Source organism: Ursus arctos, unplaced genomic scaffold (assembly GCF_023065955.2).
Source record: "Ursus arctos isolate Adak ecotype North America unplaced genomic scaffold, UrsArc2.0 scaffold_30, whole genome shotgun sequence".
NCBI lineage: Eukaryota > Metazoa > Chordata > Mammalia > Carnivora > Ursidae > Ursus > Ursus arctos.
In genome coordinates, this window is record NW_026622986.1 from 19760090 (window position 1) to 19779498 (window position 19409).

Consider the following 19409-nt stretch of genomic DNA (forward strand, 5'->3'; position numbering starts at 1 on the left):
AAGTTAACCATCCACTTAAACAAAACAAATTACAAACATCTTAGAAAAAGCCCTGGCAGTTCTCATAAAACTGGACATTAACTGACACCACATTTCACTTCTAGGTATTTACTCAAGAGAATTAAAAACATCAGGACACAAAGATTTATTTATATAGGAATGTTTATAGCGGTTTTCTTCATGACATTCCGTAACAGGAAAAAACACAGGTGTCCATCAATAGGAGACTGGATGGATAAACTCATACAATTGCATACTATTTAGCAATAAAAAGGAAAGGATTCATGATACATGCTGCCATATGGATGAATCTGAAGCATTATGCTAAGTGAACACAGCCTTGCACAAAGTGTATACATTGTATGAGTTCATGTACATGAAGTTCTAGAACAGGCAGGACGACTCCATGCGGGAAGAAATTAAAATGATGATTGCCTTGGGAGTGGAGGGTGGGAGCAAGGATTGGTTAGGAAGTTATAGGAGTGAACTTTCTGGAATGACAATAATGTGCTACTTTTGTTAAGTGTCCGGGTTGCACAGGTGAATGCATTTGTCAGAACTTAGCAAATAGCACGCTTATGATTGGTGTTTTCATATAGTGTAGATTTTACCTCAAAATTTAAAAAAGTAATTGTAACGAATATTGAATTCTAACAGGGGAAAACACACTTTTTCTTAAAAGGCCAAATAGTTTAGGCTTCGTGGATCATATGGTCTGTCACAACCACTCAACTCCAAGGCTGTAGCACAAAAGCAGCCACAGGCACATTGTGAATGAGTAGGTGGGGCTGTGTTGCAATAAAACTTTATTTACAAAAACAGGAAAATGACCCACAGGCCATGGTTTGTTGACTCCTGTGTCTAGATGATACCACGCTAACGTACTTGGAGTAAAGTGATTCCTGCAACTTCTTTGGAATACATTGAAAATATGATGAATTGATAGATGAGGAAAGGGATCAGTAGATGGACAGATATTTGATAAATATAGTAATTTTGGTTGTATAACTTAAGTGGTGGGTATACAGCTATTCACAGTAAAAATTCTTTGAAACTTTTCATATGATTGAAAAAATTATAACACCCTGGGGGAGGAACTATACAAATAAAAAATAAGTGGGCACACAGACTCTGCATGTAGCTTACTAGACAAAATAGAGTTAATATGGCCATGAATTAAGAAACACAATGTAAATGAGGGCTACCTGGGTGGCTCAGTCGGTTAAGTGTCTGCCTTTGGCTCAGGTCATGATCCCAGGGTCCTGGGATGGATCCCCACTTTGGGCTTCCTGCTCAGTGGGGAGCCTGCTTTTCCCTCTCTCTGTTCCTCCCCCCACCCCTCATTCATGCTCTCTCTCTCTCTCTCCCTGCAGTCTCTTTCTCTCAAATAAATAAGTAAAATCTTAAAAAAAAAAGAAAAAGAAAAGAAAAGAAACAGTGTAAATGAAACTTCCAAAGCTATTATGTGCTACCCAGCAATCCCATACAACCAAAGAAATGCCCTAGCAATGGGTGGCCATAGAGAATAGTAAAGAGCCTTCAATTCTAGGCTAAGACCATCACACTTTCTAGAATAAAATTAAAAGATTGGATGATATTTAATAGTTTGTGTGAGTCATAATATAATACATGGATTTTAGATCTAATTTAATATTGGTCAAAATAACATGAGTTCTAATATTTCCATTTAAACCTGATTTTAAATACCCAAATAAGAAAAATAATCTGCAATATAGAGGTAAATGTTAACTTTTCAAATACATTATTTTTTTATCTTTGATAACCTATACATTTTACATTTATAGTAAATTACACATTTTAAAAGACTCATGTATCTCCTTTTATATCACCTAAACTCTAGAATTATTTAAAACTTGGTATTCCGAAGAGTTACAAGAAAAACTCATATTCCCTTCTTTTTTAAAATATAAAGTTTTCCCATTGTTGTAATGATGTATTTGAATTTTTGTAGTGATACCATTTCATCTAAATGCAATGCTAGGTACTTTTTAAAAAATCAATATTATATTTTAATCACTCTGCTCCAAGTTTAGTAGACTTCAAATATTGACACAGTAATGTTTTTAATGTTCTAATAGATTTTCAAACTTAGCTCTGAAAACTTCTCAAGGCATTGATTACATGATGGAAAACATTATGTTGGAGCACTAGCAAATTATTTCAAGAGTAAGTTAATCAAAAATTTTATTAATACTCATGAAATAAGGATTTTTGAATGGAGACAAGATTCCAACAAGATGATTTTTCTATGAACATTCTCAAATAGCTAATATCTAATATCTATTTGCCTATTTAAAATTATATCTAGGGCAATACTCATATTTTAACATTTAATTGTACTTAGAAGAGATGCATCACTATTATTAAAATCACCAGTCTTCAATAATTATGACAGGCAATATTTTGTCCCCTTCTCCCTATGAGGCTTGTCTTATTATTATTCCCACTTTACAGATGAGGAAACTGAGGCCACTCAACTAGCAGGTTGACAGGGCCAGGGTGCAAACCCATATCGTCTGACTCCAGAGATCTGAACTCAAACCAAGTGATATAGCTACAATGGTATCTGCCTATAAAACATCTCAATTTTGATGTAATTGCCCCCATTTTATTTCTTGACTAGCTATCAAAAAAATCAGCATGACAAAATGAGAAGAGTAGGAAGAAAGAAAGGAAAGAGGGAAGAGCGGAAGGAGGGTAGGAAAGAGGGAGCAGGAAGCACAATGACAGATTCTGGTTGTCTAATTCGAAGGTGAAGAGGCAGACAAGCATAGTAAAAGAGCCGCATGCAACAAAAGGAGGAAATTTCAGGTATTCTGCCCAAGAAGAAGCCTCGGATAAGTAAATGCATGCTGTGAAAAGTCTTTAAGTAAAAGAAAGCAGCAGTGGGGAGGTTCTAAAGGAGAAATATACAGAATCAAACAATTCACGAGGTATTGTAATGACTAACAGGTGGGAACCAGATTCGATATCATCACCATCGAGCATAACTGAACATCATAAAAATTTTCTGCATTGCAGCCAGTTGTTGGTCCTGTTTGAAAAGCTGATCCCTTGTTTGTGGTAAAGTTGGCTTATTCCTAACAATTGTCAAAGACTCCCTTTTAAGAAGTATTTTTGCCATCAAAGCCAAGCAAAATAACAAACTCCAGTTCACTTGCCCAGAAGTTAGAGTTAGGAACACCAAAATTACCCAGAAAAGTACTAAATATCAACTTTCTTGAATGTTAGATGCTTTACGGCAAGTTATACCCACAATATCTTGTTTAGCTCTTACATCAAACACCTATGAACTAGGTATCATCATTCGCCCTCTTGGAGTTGAGAAAACCACGGCTTAAAAAGTAAGTTGCTCAACATCATACAGCTAGTAAGTGATGGAGCCAGGATTCTAATCCACATGCGCAGTATTCATGCAAACATTTCCAAACATATCTGATACCTGGACATTGGCTTGCTTTAAATTCTCTCTAGGGAAAATACTCACATTTAAAATTAGGTTGCATTTATTTGAAAGAAGCATCTCTTTTCTAAAAAATCACCAGCCTCCAATTAGTTATGCCTCTTTTCATGTCATGTGTAAGCCCATCAGACGAGGGAAGGCTTAGGGTTGATTTTTGCTCACTAAAATATCTTAATCAGCTGGTACAAAGTGGTGAACGAATGAAGTTCACTAGTTATCAAATAAAGAAATGAATAAATGTCTGGCTTCAGAGCCGCCTCAAAGCCTAATGAGCAGCCCATCAGAGCTTCCTGAATAGTCTGAAAAAACCAGTGTTGTTAGAGCTAAGATCAGTATAGCCAAAAGTAAAGTTATTTGATGAATTAACCTATGTAGCATTATCATGTTAAATTGTCCATTTTCCATAAAGAGTCAAAACAGCTAGAAAATCCCAATTATTGTCTAGATAGCCCAGCAGGATCCCAGGAACACACCTATAAGAATCCAAGGTAATATTGTATATCCTAAATATCCTGAAAATGGTTAAAGAACGCATAAAATTAGACATTATAATAATTGACATCCAAATATCGACCAATATTCTACCACCAAAATCAACGACTTGACAAGAAAGAGAGAGAGAGAGAAATTCAAAGCATTTACCAGACATATCGCCGTTGTGATCATAAAACGGAAGTGAGAGACCAGTCATCCCATTTCTCTTTGTCCAACCAAGTTGCAGACTCTGATCTTGCGTCATACTACAGAGCCCATTCTCAAAATCACATCTTTCATAATTGGAGCCTAATGAGAGAAGAAAGAAATTAGCTTTCACAACCCCATTCGGTTCCTTAAGAACTCAGACAAGAATAGAGAAAAAAAAAAAAAAAACAACTTAGCAACAAACAGCAAATGTAGATTAACCTAAGGACTATTTTCCACATTTTAAGTCTACTTTATTAATGCAAAGCTTTTTTGCAGACGACACTCTAATAAATCACCACATATAAAAACCAGTGCACTCAAACAGAGAGAAGGCCGCGTGAGGTCAGAAGACGGAGGACCTAATCCTGGTTTTGTCTCCTATTACTGAGTACCTTAGCTAAACCACTTAACCATAGCAAGCCCTTTTCTTTCCTTGTAAGATTAGAATAATGACATCCTGCCCTCTCTCCCTCAAATGATTGCGATGAGAATCTAATGACATAATTTATATAAAATACAACTCTTAGAACCATAAAATATGAGGAATTATTATTAAGGTTATATCTTCAGCTCCACCTCGATATTCCAGCCTTCCAGGCGTATCAGAACTTCAAGTGTGGGCAGACCACATGGCCAAAGGCCTTCTGACTGCAGACGCTGTGATGTGCCCCCGGAATTAAATGTAGCACCTTCCTGTCGAATATCACTGTTCTGGGAATTCTTGGCGCTTTTATCACAACAAAGGCAATTTCTGGTTCTTTTTGTCTTTTCCCCAGGTTTAATGGATCTGTGCAGGTTGACAGAACCTGAAGGATTTGGACATTTGGTTGTTCACAACGACCACCGGGTTGGGCTTTATCTCACTATCCAACATCCGCGAGTGTCACTCTCTACAAAATAGGTTATCTCGACCCCAAATAGCCCCTGCTGGGTTATAGTTCTTAACAACCGTGGAGATTTTCCTTTGACAGGTTTGTTCTTGCCTGAACTGGTTGCATTAGCCACTGTGGGAGTCGATATGCTGGTGAATAGTTAGGCAGTGTTTGGCAACGCAGTCACGAAATCGTAATTTTTACTTAAGCACATTTCGGACAAAATATTATTTAATAATAATATATCGGACGCAGGTTCTTGAGATCATACATATGAGTGTTGAAAGCTGATTGAGAAATATCACTTTTAAACGACACTAAGTAAACTCGCTTTATTACCAATGGTCTATTTCATTTATTTTACTCCTAGATCCCTTATTTTGAAAGATTGCATAGACCAGCTGTATTCTGTAACAACAGGAATCTTAATCGCTACAATTTATCGAGGTACTTTGTTCTGTGCGAGGACTCCTACTTGCAGGTGTTTATTTATTCCTTACCACACCCATATGCAGCAGGCATTTTTTTCAATTTTAGAAGTGAAGAAGCTGGGATGCCTGGGTGGCTCAGTCAGTTAACTGTCAGCCTTTGCCTCAGGTCACGATCCTGGGATCCTGGGTTCAAGCCCCACCTTGGGCTCCCTGCTCAGCAGGGAGTCTGCTTCTCCCTCACTCCTCCCACGCTCTCTTTCTCTCTCAAAAAAAAAAAAAAAAAAAAAAAAATCTTTACCAAAAAAGTGAGGAAGCTTAGACTATGTGTTACAGACATAAAGTAACTCACCTGGGATAGAACAGCTAGTGAGTGCTGGGGCTGAGATTAGAACCCAGGTCTTTCTAACTTCAGAACATGAGCTCTTAAAGAGGCCGAATTATTAGTCCACGCTCCCATTTGGATCAAAAACTTAGAGGCCTATCAGAATTTCTAGTCAGCCCAAGGGAACCAGTATTTCCAGACTGAATTGATCTTATTCTATCCAAAAGCTAAGAAATTTGATTAGTCTGGGAATCCATACCATGGCTAAATTCACAATTGCCATAAGGCCTTTGAAACATGTAGAATAGCTGGACTATCCCAATTATTACCTCATGGACCTCTCGTGATCCAGAGAATCTGGTTGAACAAAAAAAAAATTAACTAAATTATATAATTATTTGTATAGATATGTGCGTGTCATTCATTTAGCTATGCATGTATCTGCATAAACAGATTTTCAAGTTTCCTGTAATTTCTAGCAATTTTTTACAACATATCTGTGATTCTAAAATATTCTAAACTATTTTTATCACCTTATTTCAGCAATTATGTGTATGAAATATACATACATTCTCAAAAAAGTGTCAAACATTTTTTAAATACCAAAAAATCGCTTTGCATTACAATTACTTAGTTGACTTCTGTTCACAATGTTCTGTTCTTTTTAATACAGAAAGATAATCATAATGATTTCTGAAAGTGTTAAAACCAGAAAAATAGCTAAGTAGAACATTTTTTCCTTCTGAATAATCTCAACAGGGCTTCTTTTTGTTATAAAATGAATCTAATGAGCATACATTTTCGAGTGTTTCTTGTAAAAACCACAAACTTCTAATAACCACTGGATTATTCAAAAATTGCATCTGAAAATTTTCCATTTATTTTCCCCCAAGAGAGAATTGTATATTTTAAACCATTTGAACCATGTTTCTTGCACTGTCACTGATTTGCCGTTTAATTCCATACGCCACACATCTGCATCCAAACCTGAAACTATTTGCTACACTAAAATCTGCCTGCATAGAGAGTTCTGCTACCACAGCCATCATTAAATTTTGTTAAGGCCTCAGTTCAACAGGGTATGGAATAACGAGGAGCAGTGTGCAAGAACTTATCAGTAGAATCCATGTTCCTAGGCTTTTTGAACGTGTGGAACTCATTTTTCCAATTTTGTGATCCCAAACGCGGGACGTACTATAGTCAAAGAGGGAAGGTGTTCCCATGTTGTGATCTGGGGTTGCTTGGAAGGCCAAATAATCCCCTGAATTGTCTTCCACATTGCCAGACTCTCCCATTTAAAATTCACCGAAGAGTTCCCGTAGAGTCAATCGTCAACACCTTCATGGGAAGACAAACATCAAATATATCCCCAAGTGATGGTTAACGTGGGGCGTACTTCTGAGAAAATGAGGAGGAGCAGAATAAACTTTTAAATAGTGGTAATGGTGAAGAAATTGGTGCAGAAGTCAGAATTAAGTTTGGTACGGGTAGATGGTCACAGTATAAAGTTCTGAGAAGACACAGAAAATGTAAGAACTAGGAACAATCTAGAAAAGGAAAGGCAGGAGATATTAAAAGCAAACCACTTATCTCACAATTTTGCCTGGGCCTATAGTAATAATGCATATCTCTCTTTCTCTTAAAAGATTTTTGAGGCCCAGTTGTAGTCTTAACGATGAGTCCTGCTCTTTCCGAAAAATTGTGGCAAAATACACATGACATAAAATGTATCTTTTAACCATTTTAAGTGTACTGTTCTGTGCTATTAAATACAGTCACCTTGTTATGCAACCATCACCACTGTCCAACCCCAGAGCTTTTTGTTTTTTCCAACTGAAACTCCATATCCAAACACTAACTTCCCATTCTCTCCTTCCCCCAGCCCACCATTTTATTGGAACCCACCATTCTTTTCTGTCACTATGGATTTGACTATTCTACATACCCCATGTAAGTAGAATCACAGTATTTGTCCTTTTGTGACTTGCTTATATCACTTAGTATGTCCTCAAGGTTCATCCATGTTGCAGCATATGTCAGAATTTGTGTCCTTTTTGGACACCATCTATTGAAGAAACTATCTTTTCCTCATTGTATATACTTGCCTTCTTTGTCATATACTAATAGACCATATACGTGTGCATTTATTTCTGGACACTCTACTCTGTTCCATTGATTTATATGTCTGTCTTTTTGTTTGTACCATACTGTTTTGATTATAATAGCTTTGTAGTATAGTTTGAAATCTGGGAGCATGATACCTCCAGCTTTGTTCTTCTTTCTCAAGATTGCTTTGGCTGTTTGGGTTTTTCTGTGGTTCCACACAAATTTTGGGTTTATTTGTTCTAGTTCTGTGAAAAATGCCATTGGTATTTTGATAGGGATTGCACTGAGTCTGTAAATTGCTTTGGGTAGTATGGACATTTTAACCATGTTAATTCTTCTAATCCAGGAGCATAATATATCTTTCTATTTATTTGTGTCACCTTCAATTTCTTTATCAATGTTTTATACTATACTTTCAGAGCAGGTCTTCTACCACCTTTGTTAAAGTTATTCCTAGGTATTTTATTCTTTTTGATGCAATTGTAAACTGGACTGTGTTCTTAATTTCTCTTTCTGATGGTTTGTTATTATTTTGTAGAAACACAACAGATTTCTGTATATTAATTTTGTACCCTACAACTTTACTGAATTCATTTAGTAGCTCTAATAGTTTTTTGGTGAAATCTTTAGGATTTTCTATATAAAGCATCATGTCATCTGCAAGTAGTGACAATCTTAGTTCTTCCTTTCCAATTTAGATGCCACTATTTCTTTTTCTTGCCTCATTGCTAGGCTAGTACTTCCAGCACTATTTTGAGTAAAGCAGCAAGAGTGGGAATCCTTGACTTAGAGGAAAAGCTTTTCTGATTTTAGAAGGAAAGTTTTCAGTTTTCCCCATTGAGTATGGTGTTAGCTGGGGGGTGTCATATATGGCCTTTATTATGTTGATGTACATTCCCTCCATAACCATTCTGTTAAAGAGTTTTTATCATAAATGGATGTTGAATTTTATCAAGTGCTTTTTCTGTATCTATTGAGGTGATTCCTAAGTATTTTATTTTGTTTGATGCTACTGTAAATCGGATTGTTTTTTAAATTTCCTTTCCAGATTGTTCATTGCTAGTGTACAGAAACACAACTGATTTTTGGTATTGATTTTGTATCCTGCAACCTTGCTAAATTTGTTTATTTGTTCTAACAGGTTTTTTTGGAAGAATCTTTAGAGTTGTCTACATTAAGACCACATCTTCTGTGAACAGATGATTTCACTTGCTCATTTCTAATTTTAATACTTTTCTTGTCTAAATGCTCTGGCTGGGACTCCAGTACTATGTTGATAGAAGTGATGAAAGATGGCATCTTTGTCTTGTTTCAGATCTTAAAGGAAAAGATTTCAGTCTTTCACCATTGAGTATGATGTTAGCTGTGGGTTTTTCACATATAGTGTTTATTGTGCTGAGGTAATTTCCTTCTAGTCCAACTTTCTTAAGTATTTTTAGCTTCCTCCCTTTTTGAAGAAAGCTATGTATTACATAGCCACAATATTCTACATACCATTCATTTTACCATTTGGAGAATGACTTATTTCACGTAGATAACATATAAAAACATATTCACAAAAAATTGTCTCTCTCACTCTCATTTAATGTAAAAAATAATGGTCGGTTCCTACAAAGGATGAGATGAATCTAAAATATTCCAATTAAATAAAGATAAAATTTAATTACACTCAAAAGTAAATTTCAGGGACACGTGAGTGGCTCAGTCATTAAGTGTCTGCCTTCAGCTCAAGTCATGATCCCAGAGTCCTGGGATCGAGCCCTGCATCGGGTGCCCTGCTCAGCAGGAAGCCTGCTTCTCCCTCTCCCTCTCCCACCCCCCCTGCTTGTGTTCCCTCTCTCACTCTCTCTCTCTCTCTGTCAAATGAATAAAGAAAATCTTTTAAATGGTGTTTTAATCTTTTAAATGTTTCAATGAAACATTGCCATTATTTGGCCTGGCAAGTTAAAAATATTACTTAATCTTTACAAGGATATATTCATCTTTCACACTGAATTAATTTTAATATTTTCATTGAGACAGAAATAGGAAAAACCCTAACTCACCGAGTTACATGATAGCAAATGGAATTAGCACTCTCATGGCTCACACCAGAATTATCCAATATTATTTTGGATGGATTCTTGTCATACTCTGCCTTTATTCTCAAGTCACTGAGACCATCAGTGGCATTCAGACTGTCAATTGAGTCACTGATGGTATCTAAGTCAATGAGAAAAGGATTTCCAAACCATGTTTTAACTTTAACATTGTTTCAGGATTAGTAACCTTCAAACAAGCTCAAAGGAGTGTTTGTGCCTGGTGATTTCTGTAGAAATATTGACAAGGCATGGCATTAACTTCAGTCTGCAGCAGTATTCACTCGAGTATTATAAATGTTGCATAGCTGTTTACATATAATTTTCCATTCCAGAGTAGCAGCTTAGCCAAAATATCTTAGGGCTTTTCAGTAGTTTCTATAATGGTGAATACAGAGACTCTAATAGAAAGTTATATCATCTTGCATGAAGAAACTTTGCATCACAGAAACTAATTCCGGAGCAAATAAAGTCCTGTCATATTTTTTTCTTCCCTAAATAGGTTTTCAATTTCTTTCAAAATAAGTAAAATTTTTCTTCCAAGTCCAATCAAGCATTTCAAGACTTATTCACTGGAAAGTCACAATTATTTCTAGATAGTAAAGAACATCATATTATATTATTCCTGTTTTTTTGATAGAAACTTATTTAAAAGCTGGGGGATTCAAGGTTGCCTTCATCAATTTGGTAAATTTGACAACAGAATGCAAGCCTTCTCTCGGGATCCCTAGCCAAGCCTTTAGGGTCAACCTGCACACGTAGAAATGTTGTTTATTGACAAACAGAAAGGTACGTGGGATGACAAGAATTGCAGGGGTTCTAGCTATGTATATATTTTGGCTTCAGAAGATATTTTGCTAATGGAAGAAACAGTTTGCCATTTGATATTACGAGGTGTCTTTGAAATTTTTTAAGGGAACTCATAAACTGAATGTCTTTCCTCAATGATGTCAGTTTGCACACTTAAGCAACAAAACAAGAGCAGACTACATTGCAAGACTGAGTAGTTGCGTCGAATCCCACGATGAAAGAAAATAGTGCACCTGACAAATCCAGCTTAGTAAACTAGTAGTTAATCAGTCTGTCGAACGTTTATTGACTCTATGTGCCATCAGTCTTCTAGGAAATGGGGTGAATGAGGTAAATTCCCTGTCCTCACAAAGGTACTATTTTGCTTTTCCACGACCTCCTTCAAAATATTAATGAAACTGTTGGCAGCTCTGATAGGATAGCACCCATGTAGGCAAAGACTGAAGCCTTTGAAGATTTCAGGTTTTTTCATACAGGACTTATGAATCTAGAACCTAAAATGCTCTTTGGTCATTTTAAGGACTAGAATTCTAGAATGAGGAACTGTTCCCTTCTGAAACTACATCAGAATATTTTATCCAAACACCCCAAAATAGCAATTTCTCTATGCTTACCTAGAAATTCAGACCCAAATTCCACCTTTCAGAATTAACATAATTCTTTTTTTTTTTTTTTTAGTTTTTTTTTTAAAGTATAGTTGACATACAATGTCACATTAGTTTCAGGTGTACAACGTTATGATTCAACATATACATTATGGTTTGCTCACAAGTATATCAACCATCTGTCACCATACAACACTGTTACAATATAATTGATTATATTCCCTATGCTGTCCCTTCTATTCCCATGACCTATCATTCCATAACTAGAAGGCTGTATCTTCCACTCTTGTTCTTTTCTTATTTATTTATTTATTTTAATTTAATTTAAATTCAATTGGCCAACCTATAGTACATCATTAGTTTCAGATGTAGAATTCAATAATTCATCAGTTGCATACAACACCCAGTGCTCATCACATTATGTGTCCCCCTTAATGCCCATCAACCAATGGACAGATAATTCTTCATAATCTCACTGTTCGCAAGCCCCAGTGGAGCCCACAGTGGAGCTGTGACTGTATATTCTGGTGAACTCCACGTTATGCCTGTGATATCCAGGCAGAAGAAAATACAAAACTCAGTAAATTAGAATATATAAAATAACAGTTTCAGTGTAACAAAAGCATTGTAAATAAAACAAAAGAGGAACAATACTTTCAATGTATCTGACAAATAGTTCTCTTCTAGATAAATATATCAAATAAAAGGTGAATTCTCTCATAGAAATATGGGTAAAAGTCCTGAGAAGGCAACTTACAAAACTTACAGAAAGGGAAACAACCACATGGGATGAAGTGTTCAACTTCACTGTCAATCATATGTCACAGTTGAGTTTTGAGAAAAAATTAAAAGGCAAATGAGAGAAAAGGAATTCTGTTTGGCATCACATGGCCTACATGTCTAATATGACTTTGCTTTCATTTCTACAATAAGCACAATAGAGCAAGCTAATAGAAAACTATTTATTAATTTTAAAATGCCATTTTATTCTGATTTTTAAAACAACAGATGCTGTATTGGAAAAGTTAAAATATTAATATGTACAAAAAAGAAAAGTCGCTTGTAAGTCTACCACCTAGACATTATTCTATCTAGTATTTTATATGCAATGCCATACTCTATTTTTAAGTATACATATTGATCAGTTATCATAATTTTTCTTTTGACAATATATCATGAGCTTTTCACCACTTTTAAATAGCACCAAAAATGATGACAGATGGCTGCACAGATGTCCATAATATAGATGTATCATAATTTATTTAAGAATTAATCTAATATTATAAAATTACATTATTTCCAATTTCCACCACCTTAAATAATGCTGTGATGAGACTCCTGACATGAACTCTTTCTAAACGTTTTCCTGGAATAAACTCCTAAAAATGAAATTACCAGTCAAAGGGCATGAACATTTTTTAAATCTTTATTCATATTTCAAAGATACTACTATCAAAAATGTAAGAATTTATTAACACCCCTGCCTACACTATATAAAAATGCTCATTTTCTCATACCCTTCACAACCATAGACATTCTTTTTTGTAATTTATGTGTACTTAATTTTTAAAATATTGAGAGCTTTTGGTTTTTGACTGTGATATATGATTGACAGTGAAGTTGATCGCTTCATCACATGTGGTTGTTTCCCTTTCTGTAAGTTTTGTGAATTGCCTTTTCAGGACTGTTGCCCATATTTCTATGAGAGAATGCATCTTTTATTTGATATATTTACCTGGAAGAGAACTATTTGTCAAATATGTTGAAAGCTTTGTTCCTCTTTCAATTTATTTACAATGCTTTTGATACAGTGAAACTGTTATTTTACATATTCTAATTTACTGATTTTTGTACTTTCTTCCTTTCATGCAATGCATAAAAAGGCCCTTCCTCATCCAAATATTTATTCAATACCAATATTCAACAAATATATTTTGAGAATTTATTATACCTCAAAGCAAAGAGAAACTTTTCCTGACTTCAACTTATACTCAAGAATAATAAAGACTATGGCTTTATTTTCTATATTTAACACTTTACCTTTTGGAGATTTTCATGTGTGGGAGTAAATAAGAAATTTATTCCATAAAATTGCCTCATCTTCATTAGTTGCAAATAAAAACACGGTTAGTATTGTATCGTGGCTAGAATTAAAGGTTCCAGGGTGCGCTTGGGTGGCTCAGTCAGTTAAGCGTCTGCCTTCAGCTTAGATCATGATCTTCTGTTCCTGGAATTGAACACCGTGCTGGGCTCCCTGCTCAGTGGGGAGTCTGCTTCTCCCCCCATTCCCACTTGTGCGTTCTCTCTGTCTCTCTCTCTCTCTCTCTCCCCCCTCCCTCTCAAATAAATAAATAAAATCTTAAAAAAAATTAAAAAAGAATTAAGGGTTCCAGAATCAGACAGAACTGGTTGTGAATTCCAGTTCCTCCAATGAATAACTCTGTGTCCTTTGGCATTTTAGTTTACTTAATCTGAGCCTCTGTTTACCAAGCTGTAAATTGGGAACAATAAGAGTTCTTACTATTTTCTTGTTTGGTAAAGATTAAATGAGATACTGTATGGAAATCTCTCAACAGTGCTTGGCTTAGAGGACGTACTATAAACTGACTTGGAATGCCACCATTATTTTTTTTATATATTATAGATATTGTGTTATATTTCTTAATATTTTTTATATATAGAAATCTTACTATTTCTAGTGATCAGATTCTTTTCTAATTTTGAACTTTCACAATGTTGGAGTAGTTTACATGATACCTACTACAAATCTACTAATAAAAGTTATTCCCCATTATTAATCATTATCTTCTTCCCTGTTCTAGCTGTTCTCCCTCATTTTTGTGAATGAACTTGCAGATCGCTTTAATCAGGTTTTCAGATAAATTCCAAAATTTACCCTGGTTATACTCTGTATTAGAATTTAACTAGATTGAGTTCATGAATGTGAAAATGTATGTATTTGCACTATTAAAGCACACCATTAGGAAATAATCTTGCCATAAGTTTTTCTTCCATACAGCAGTAATTTTTTATAATTTTCTTCAGCTAAGATCTTTATATTTATTATTAGATTTCTTAAATTTTATTGTGCTATGGACTGAATATCTGTATCCCTTCACAATTCATATGTTGAATCTCTAATTCCCAGTGTTAAGTTATTTGGAGGTGGGGCCTTTGGGAGGTGACTGGGTCCTGAGTACGACACTTTCATAATGGGATTAATGTCTTTATAGAAGAGGAAGAGAAGTCAAAGCTCTCTCCCCACCATATGAGAACACAGTGAAAAAACAGCTGTCTGCAGGGGCACCTGGATTGTTGAGCACCTGACGCTTCGTTTCTGCTCAGGTTGTGATCTTGGGGTCGTGAGATTGAGCCCTATGTGGGCTCTGTGCTCAGCGTGGAGTCTGCTTGAGATTCTCTCTCCCTCTCCCTCTGCCCCTCAACTCCCCTTGTATGCACATGCACACTCTCTCTCTCTCAAATAAATAAGTAAATCTTTAAAAACAAAACAAAACAGCTATATGCAAATCAGGAGAAAAGCCCTCATCAGATACCAAAACTGCCAGTACTTTGATCCTAGACTTCTCAGCCTCCGGAACTATGAAAACTAAATGTTCTTTTGTTTAGGCCACCCAGTTTATGCTATAGTAGCCCAAACCAAGACATTTTGCTTAGGATTTTTAGTTCTTTCAGGAAAATATACATCAAACCTTTTGCATACAGTGTAGTAGTAAGATAAGCACTGTGCGTGAAATCTCACATTTCACTCTATTAATTCTTTAACTTCAAGTACTTCAATGAACCAATTACTCTTTTAAAGTAGTTGACCTGTCAGCCTCTTGAAGAAATAACATTTGTACTTAAACACCTGATTAAACACTGTCACCTCTCAGATTTTGGGAATGCACCTCTAAGTTAATTTAAAAAAAAAAAAAGATTTTATTTATTTATTTGACAGAGAGAGAGACAGCCAGCGAGAGAGGGAACATAAGCAGGGGGAGTGGGAGAGGAAGAAGCAGGCTCTCAGAGGAGCAGGGAGCCCGATGCGGGGCTCGAGCCCAGGACCCTGGGATCATGCCCTGAGCCGAAGGCAGACGCTTAACGACTGAGCCACCCAGGAGCCCCTCTAAGGTAATTTTTATGTTTTTCACATATAAATTTAGATTTATATGAAGTAAATACCTTATGGAAAAAAAATTTCCCTAAATCCAAAAAGTTTGCAAAAGAAATAAGGTAAAACCACAAAATCTTATGAAGTATTCCATCGAATCAAAGTATAAAAATAGATTCCTATCTCCTTATAAAAAACACTAGACCAAATGGAAAGTTCCTAAGTGTGACGGGTAGGTAGGAGAGAAAAGTGTCAGATTAACAGAATATATTTTTTTCTTTTAAGTCACAAGTTAGCTCTAAAAGTGAATGTATATAACAGTTAATTGTAATACTGACTTCAGGTATGAAAAAGTAATTATCTAAGAATATTTATTTTCTGGCAACACTTCAACAGTGAGGATCCAATTCATGGGATATATCTTAACCCTGTATCAATAGTAGTTTATAATCTTCTGGTTGACTTGGATCTGAATGGCAGTGATATAAGCAAGACTACTGTCTTTATTGTTAAGTAAAAATACAACAGAGTAAAGCCTTTGTATATCAAATAATTTTGAGAAATTGCTAGGAGAGAAGCTAGACTCTCCCTGTACTTGATATAATGGCTCCAATATTAAAATGAACAAATACAAATCAAAGAGAATGAGGGAGAATGGGCAATGGGGATCAGCATGGAAGCAGACAATGCAATGCTTAGAACATGATTTTTAAAAAAGATACCGAGTACTACAACATTTATTTCCCTCACTCAGGATATCAATAAATTATAATGAAGAGGGACTCTTGTCAACACTAGAACCAAACAGTTGTGATACCTAAAAATTATTTTTCTTAATCACTATATATTAACTGCTCAATATCATATATAAATAGAATTTATTTCATTGTGAAGATTGTCTTTCTAAACCTCCTATCTTTAAAAGAAATTCTGAGTTGAACAAAAGGTTCAAGTACTCTGAAAAGGAGGTCCATCATGTAAAATAAGAAAATTCTCAAAAACCTATTAATAGAATCAGTTGCATCTGAAATTCAACTCCAACTAGGCCAATTTCATTATGAAAAGTCAACATAGTAATCTATTTCTTTAAAGGTCACACCATTTGGATGCTAAAAAGGCAAACAGGTTGATTTTTTTTCAAAAAGCGACTATTTTAACATCATTATAAAGTTAACTTTTTTTTTTTAAAGTCTCATCTGTAAGTTTAAGCATCACAAATTTTTATGAGAAGAATTGCTTGGCCATCATTATTCCTCCACAATATTTTCCCCTCCTGCTGTGCGCAAAAGAAACTCACACCTCAAAGTGATTCTCAATTTTATCGACAGGTTATGGTCTACATTTTAAATAAAATACCAAAGTGGAAAGTTCTCAGAAATGAAAATGAAAAGTGAAAAAGCCAAAAGGTGATCTCCTAATGTAACATTTAAAATGAAATCTGTTTATTCGACAGATCTGTTCCTTCGTTTCCCTCCACGGCCGCGAGTTATTAGAATTTTTCATGCAACCGAGACCTTTTGCACTCGGCAGCTTTCTCCTTCTTTCACATTAACCTTTTCCCTGAAGCAGGACCGTGCATGTTATCACAGCAAGTGTGCTAAAGGAAGCTTCACAGCGATTAATAAGGGAAGGGACTTTGCACTTCTTGTCAAACCAGCCAAGTGGTTCCTCTTTGCTGCTCACCAAAGAACAGCGAGGGTTTTCCCAGACAGGTCAGAGAAAGGGCAGCACACCCACATTCAGCCTCTCTGGGCAAATTGGACAAATATAAATGAATCCCTGTCTTCGGTTGCATTTTGTATTTAATAGTTACTAATGGCATGATCACTGTCCCAAACTATGGGAAACAAATCAATAGCTTGTTTTCTTCTGCAGAGAAGAGATTTTTCAATATTCACTGTTCTCATTCTACTGTCATAACAACTGAATATGTAAGTAGAAGTTCAACAATAGCAAAACTGAATATACAGAAACTTACCAACAGTAGCAAAACTGAATATACAGAAACTTACCAACAGTAGCAAAACTGAATATACAGAAACTTACCAACAGTAGCAAAACTGAATATATAGAAACTTACCAACAGTAGCAAAACCGAATATATAGAAACTTATTTTAGCAGAAGAAAATGAAAAATTCTATAAACCTGAATTAACATAGTATCTGAATAAAAACTAGAAAATACGTTTGAGTAATGTGCTCTAAAATACTTGAATTAGTGCCTCCGGATAATTGAACCAGTAGTTACTATGAACCAACAATGAACTCACTTAATTGTATGAAAGTGTTGTTTCTGAAAGGTGATTGCCCTCGTTCCACTGGTGAAATGCAGAATTCCTTCAGGATGTCTAATTGCAAGAGAAGCTACAGAAACGTACATGTCTTTACCCACGTCTTACCTTGGTGAACAGTTTCCTTTTTCACATGATACCAGTAAGCCATGGAACGTTTTCCCGCCGCTGAAAGTCAATTTATCTCACTTTACAACCTCTTGTAATGACACGGAGGCTCAAGACCACATGATTCGTGCATGGTTTATGCAGGACCCAAATCTAGGTCCCGCACTTTCCTGAGCTAGTGCTGTTTTCTGCACCCCAGAATCAAAGGTACAAGCCCGTGTTGTACTCTGGGTGCAGTCGGTACCAACTCACAGGGAGGTAGCAAAAATCAAATCTACTCATGTAAACCTAAAAGTCATTTCACACATTTCCATCTTGAATCTAGCTTTTTTTTTTTTTTTAAAGATTTTATTTATTTGACAGAGAGAGAGAGCCAGCGAGAGAGGGAACACAAGTAGGGGGAGTGGGAGAGGAAGAAGCAGGCTCCCAGCGGAGGAGCCTGATGTGGGGCTCGATCCCATAATGCCGGGATCACGTCCTGAGCCGAAGGCAGACGCTTAACGGCTGAGCCACCCAGGCGTCCCTTGAATCTAGTGTTAAGCTCATCGTTTCCATCACGGCATTTTAAAGTTTCTGTCCTGAGCTTCTTTGGAATTTTGCTTCCCTGATATATTAACAGCTACATGACTGCATATCACTTCCTTCTTTATAATCAGTAAAAACTAGTTTAGAATTGTTTCCCGCCAGTTAGAATCTCAGCAATTTGATATTGTTTAATTAGAGGCATTTTGGTCTATGAACCCATCTCTATTGAAAAATATATTTTAGTTTCTGATTTACACTAAAGCGTATAAATGAAATCCACGAGGGCCAGGTATCTAGCCGAATCTCCCTGGCCGCCCATCGGCCCCTGGTTGGAAGGTGTCCAGGGACCTGAAATTGGACAAAGGAGAAGAATAGCACTTACACTGCTGTTCATCGCTCTTGTCCCCACACTGATCTGTGAAGTCACACACGTTGTCAGGAGGCAAGGACAACCCATTGCCACACTGAAAGGCTTCGGTTCCTTGCTGAGCCCCTGCAGAGATGAAGACACAAGAAATCCAAAGGAAACAAAAAGCTTCATTCCGTGGGAATGGTAACATTTCGGCCAAGCAGAAGAGCATCACTTGATATGTCTCTGGGAGATTAGGCAGTTGTAATAGGTGAATCCATAATGAGAGACATCCTTTCTCTTTTCCCTACTCTTTCTTTTCCAGATTTGCCTGTTATGACCGGATACTCTCTCGGTGACTATCTGCAACCCCAACAAATGACTCCCGGAGCAGTTGATTTACTCTTTCGGAGGAGTGTCTTTAGAAAATATTTAACTTGAGCAATTGCACCATTTCTGTATCTAGCTAAACATGGATATTTATTGCCCTGTGTATACCATATTTAAACAATGTAAGCATTTATGATCATGCTATCTCCTGAGGGAAAATTTTAAGAAACAAAGGGCAGGCACATAAATGGGGCAGGGGAGCTGGGGGAGGTCCACAATAAAGTTCTAAGTAACATAGCCATG

General features: G+C 36.1%; 1 protein-coding gene across 1 annotated transcript in view; it reads right to left on the bottom strand.

The window, feature by feature from the left end:
* MALRD1 (MAM and LDL receptor class A domain containing 1) overlaps nt 1-19127 on the bottom strand; it is a 731799-nt gene extending 712672 nt beyond the window's left edge. Inside the window, exons 1-2 of the mRNA XM_057304733.1 lie at nt 18810-19127; nt 4127-4267 (exon numbers count right to left, since the gene is read on the bottom strand). Of these exons, the coding sequence (XP_057160716.1) occupies nt 4127-4267; nt 18810-19008 (340 nt within the window). The 5' untranslated portion in view covers nt 19009-19127. The remainder of the gene's footprint in view (nt 1-4126; nt 4268-18809) is intronic.
* Nucleotides 19128-19409: the final 282 nt, after the last annotated feature.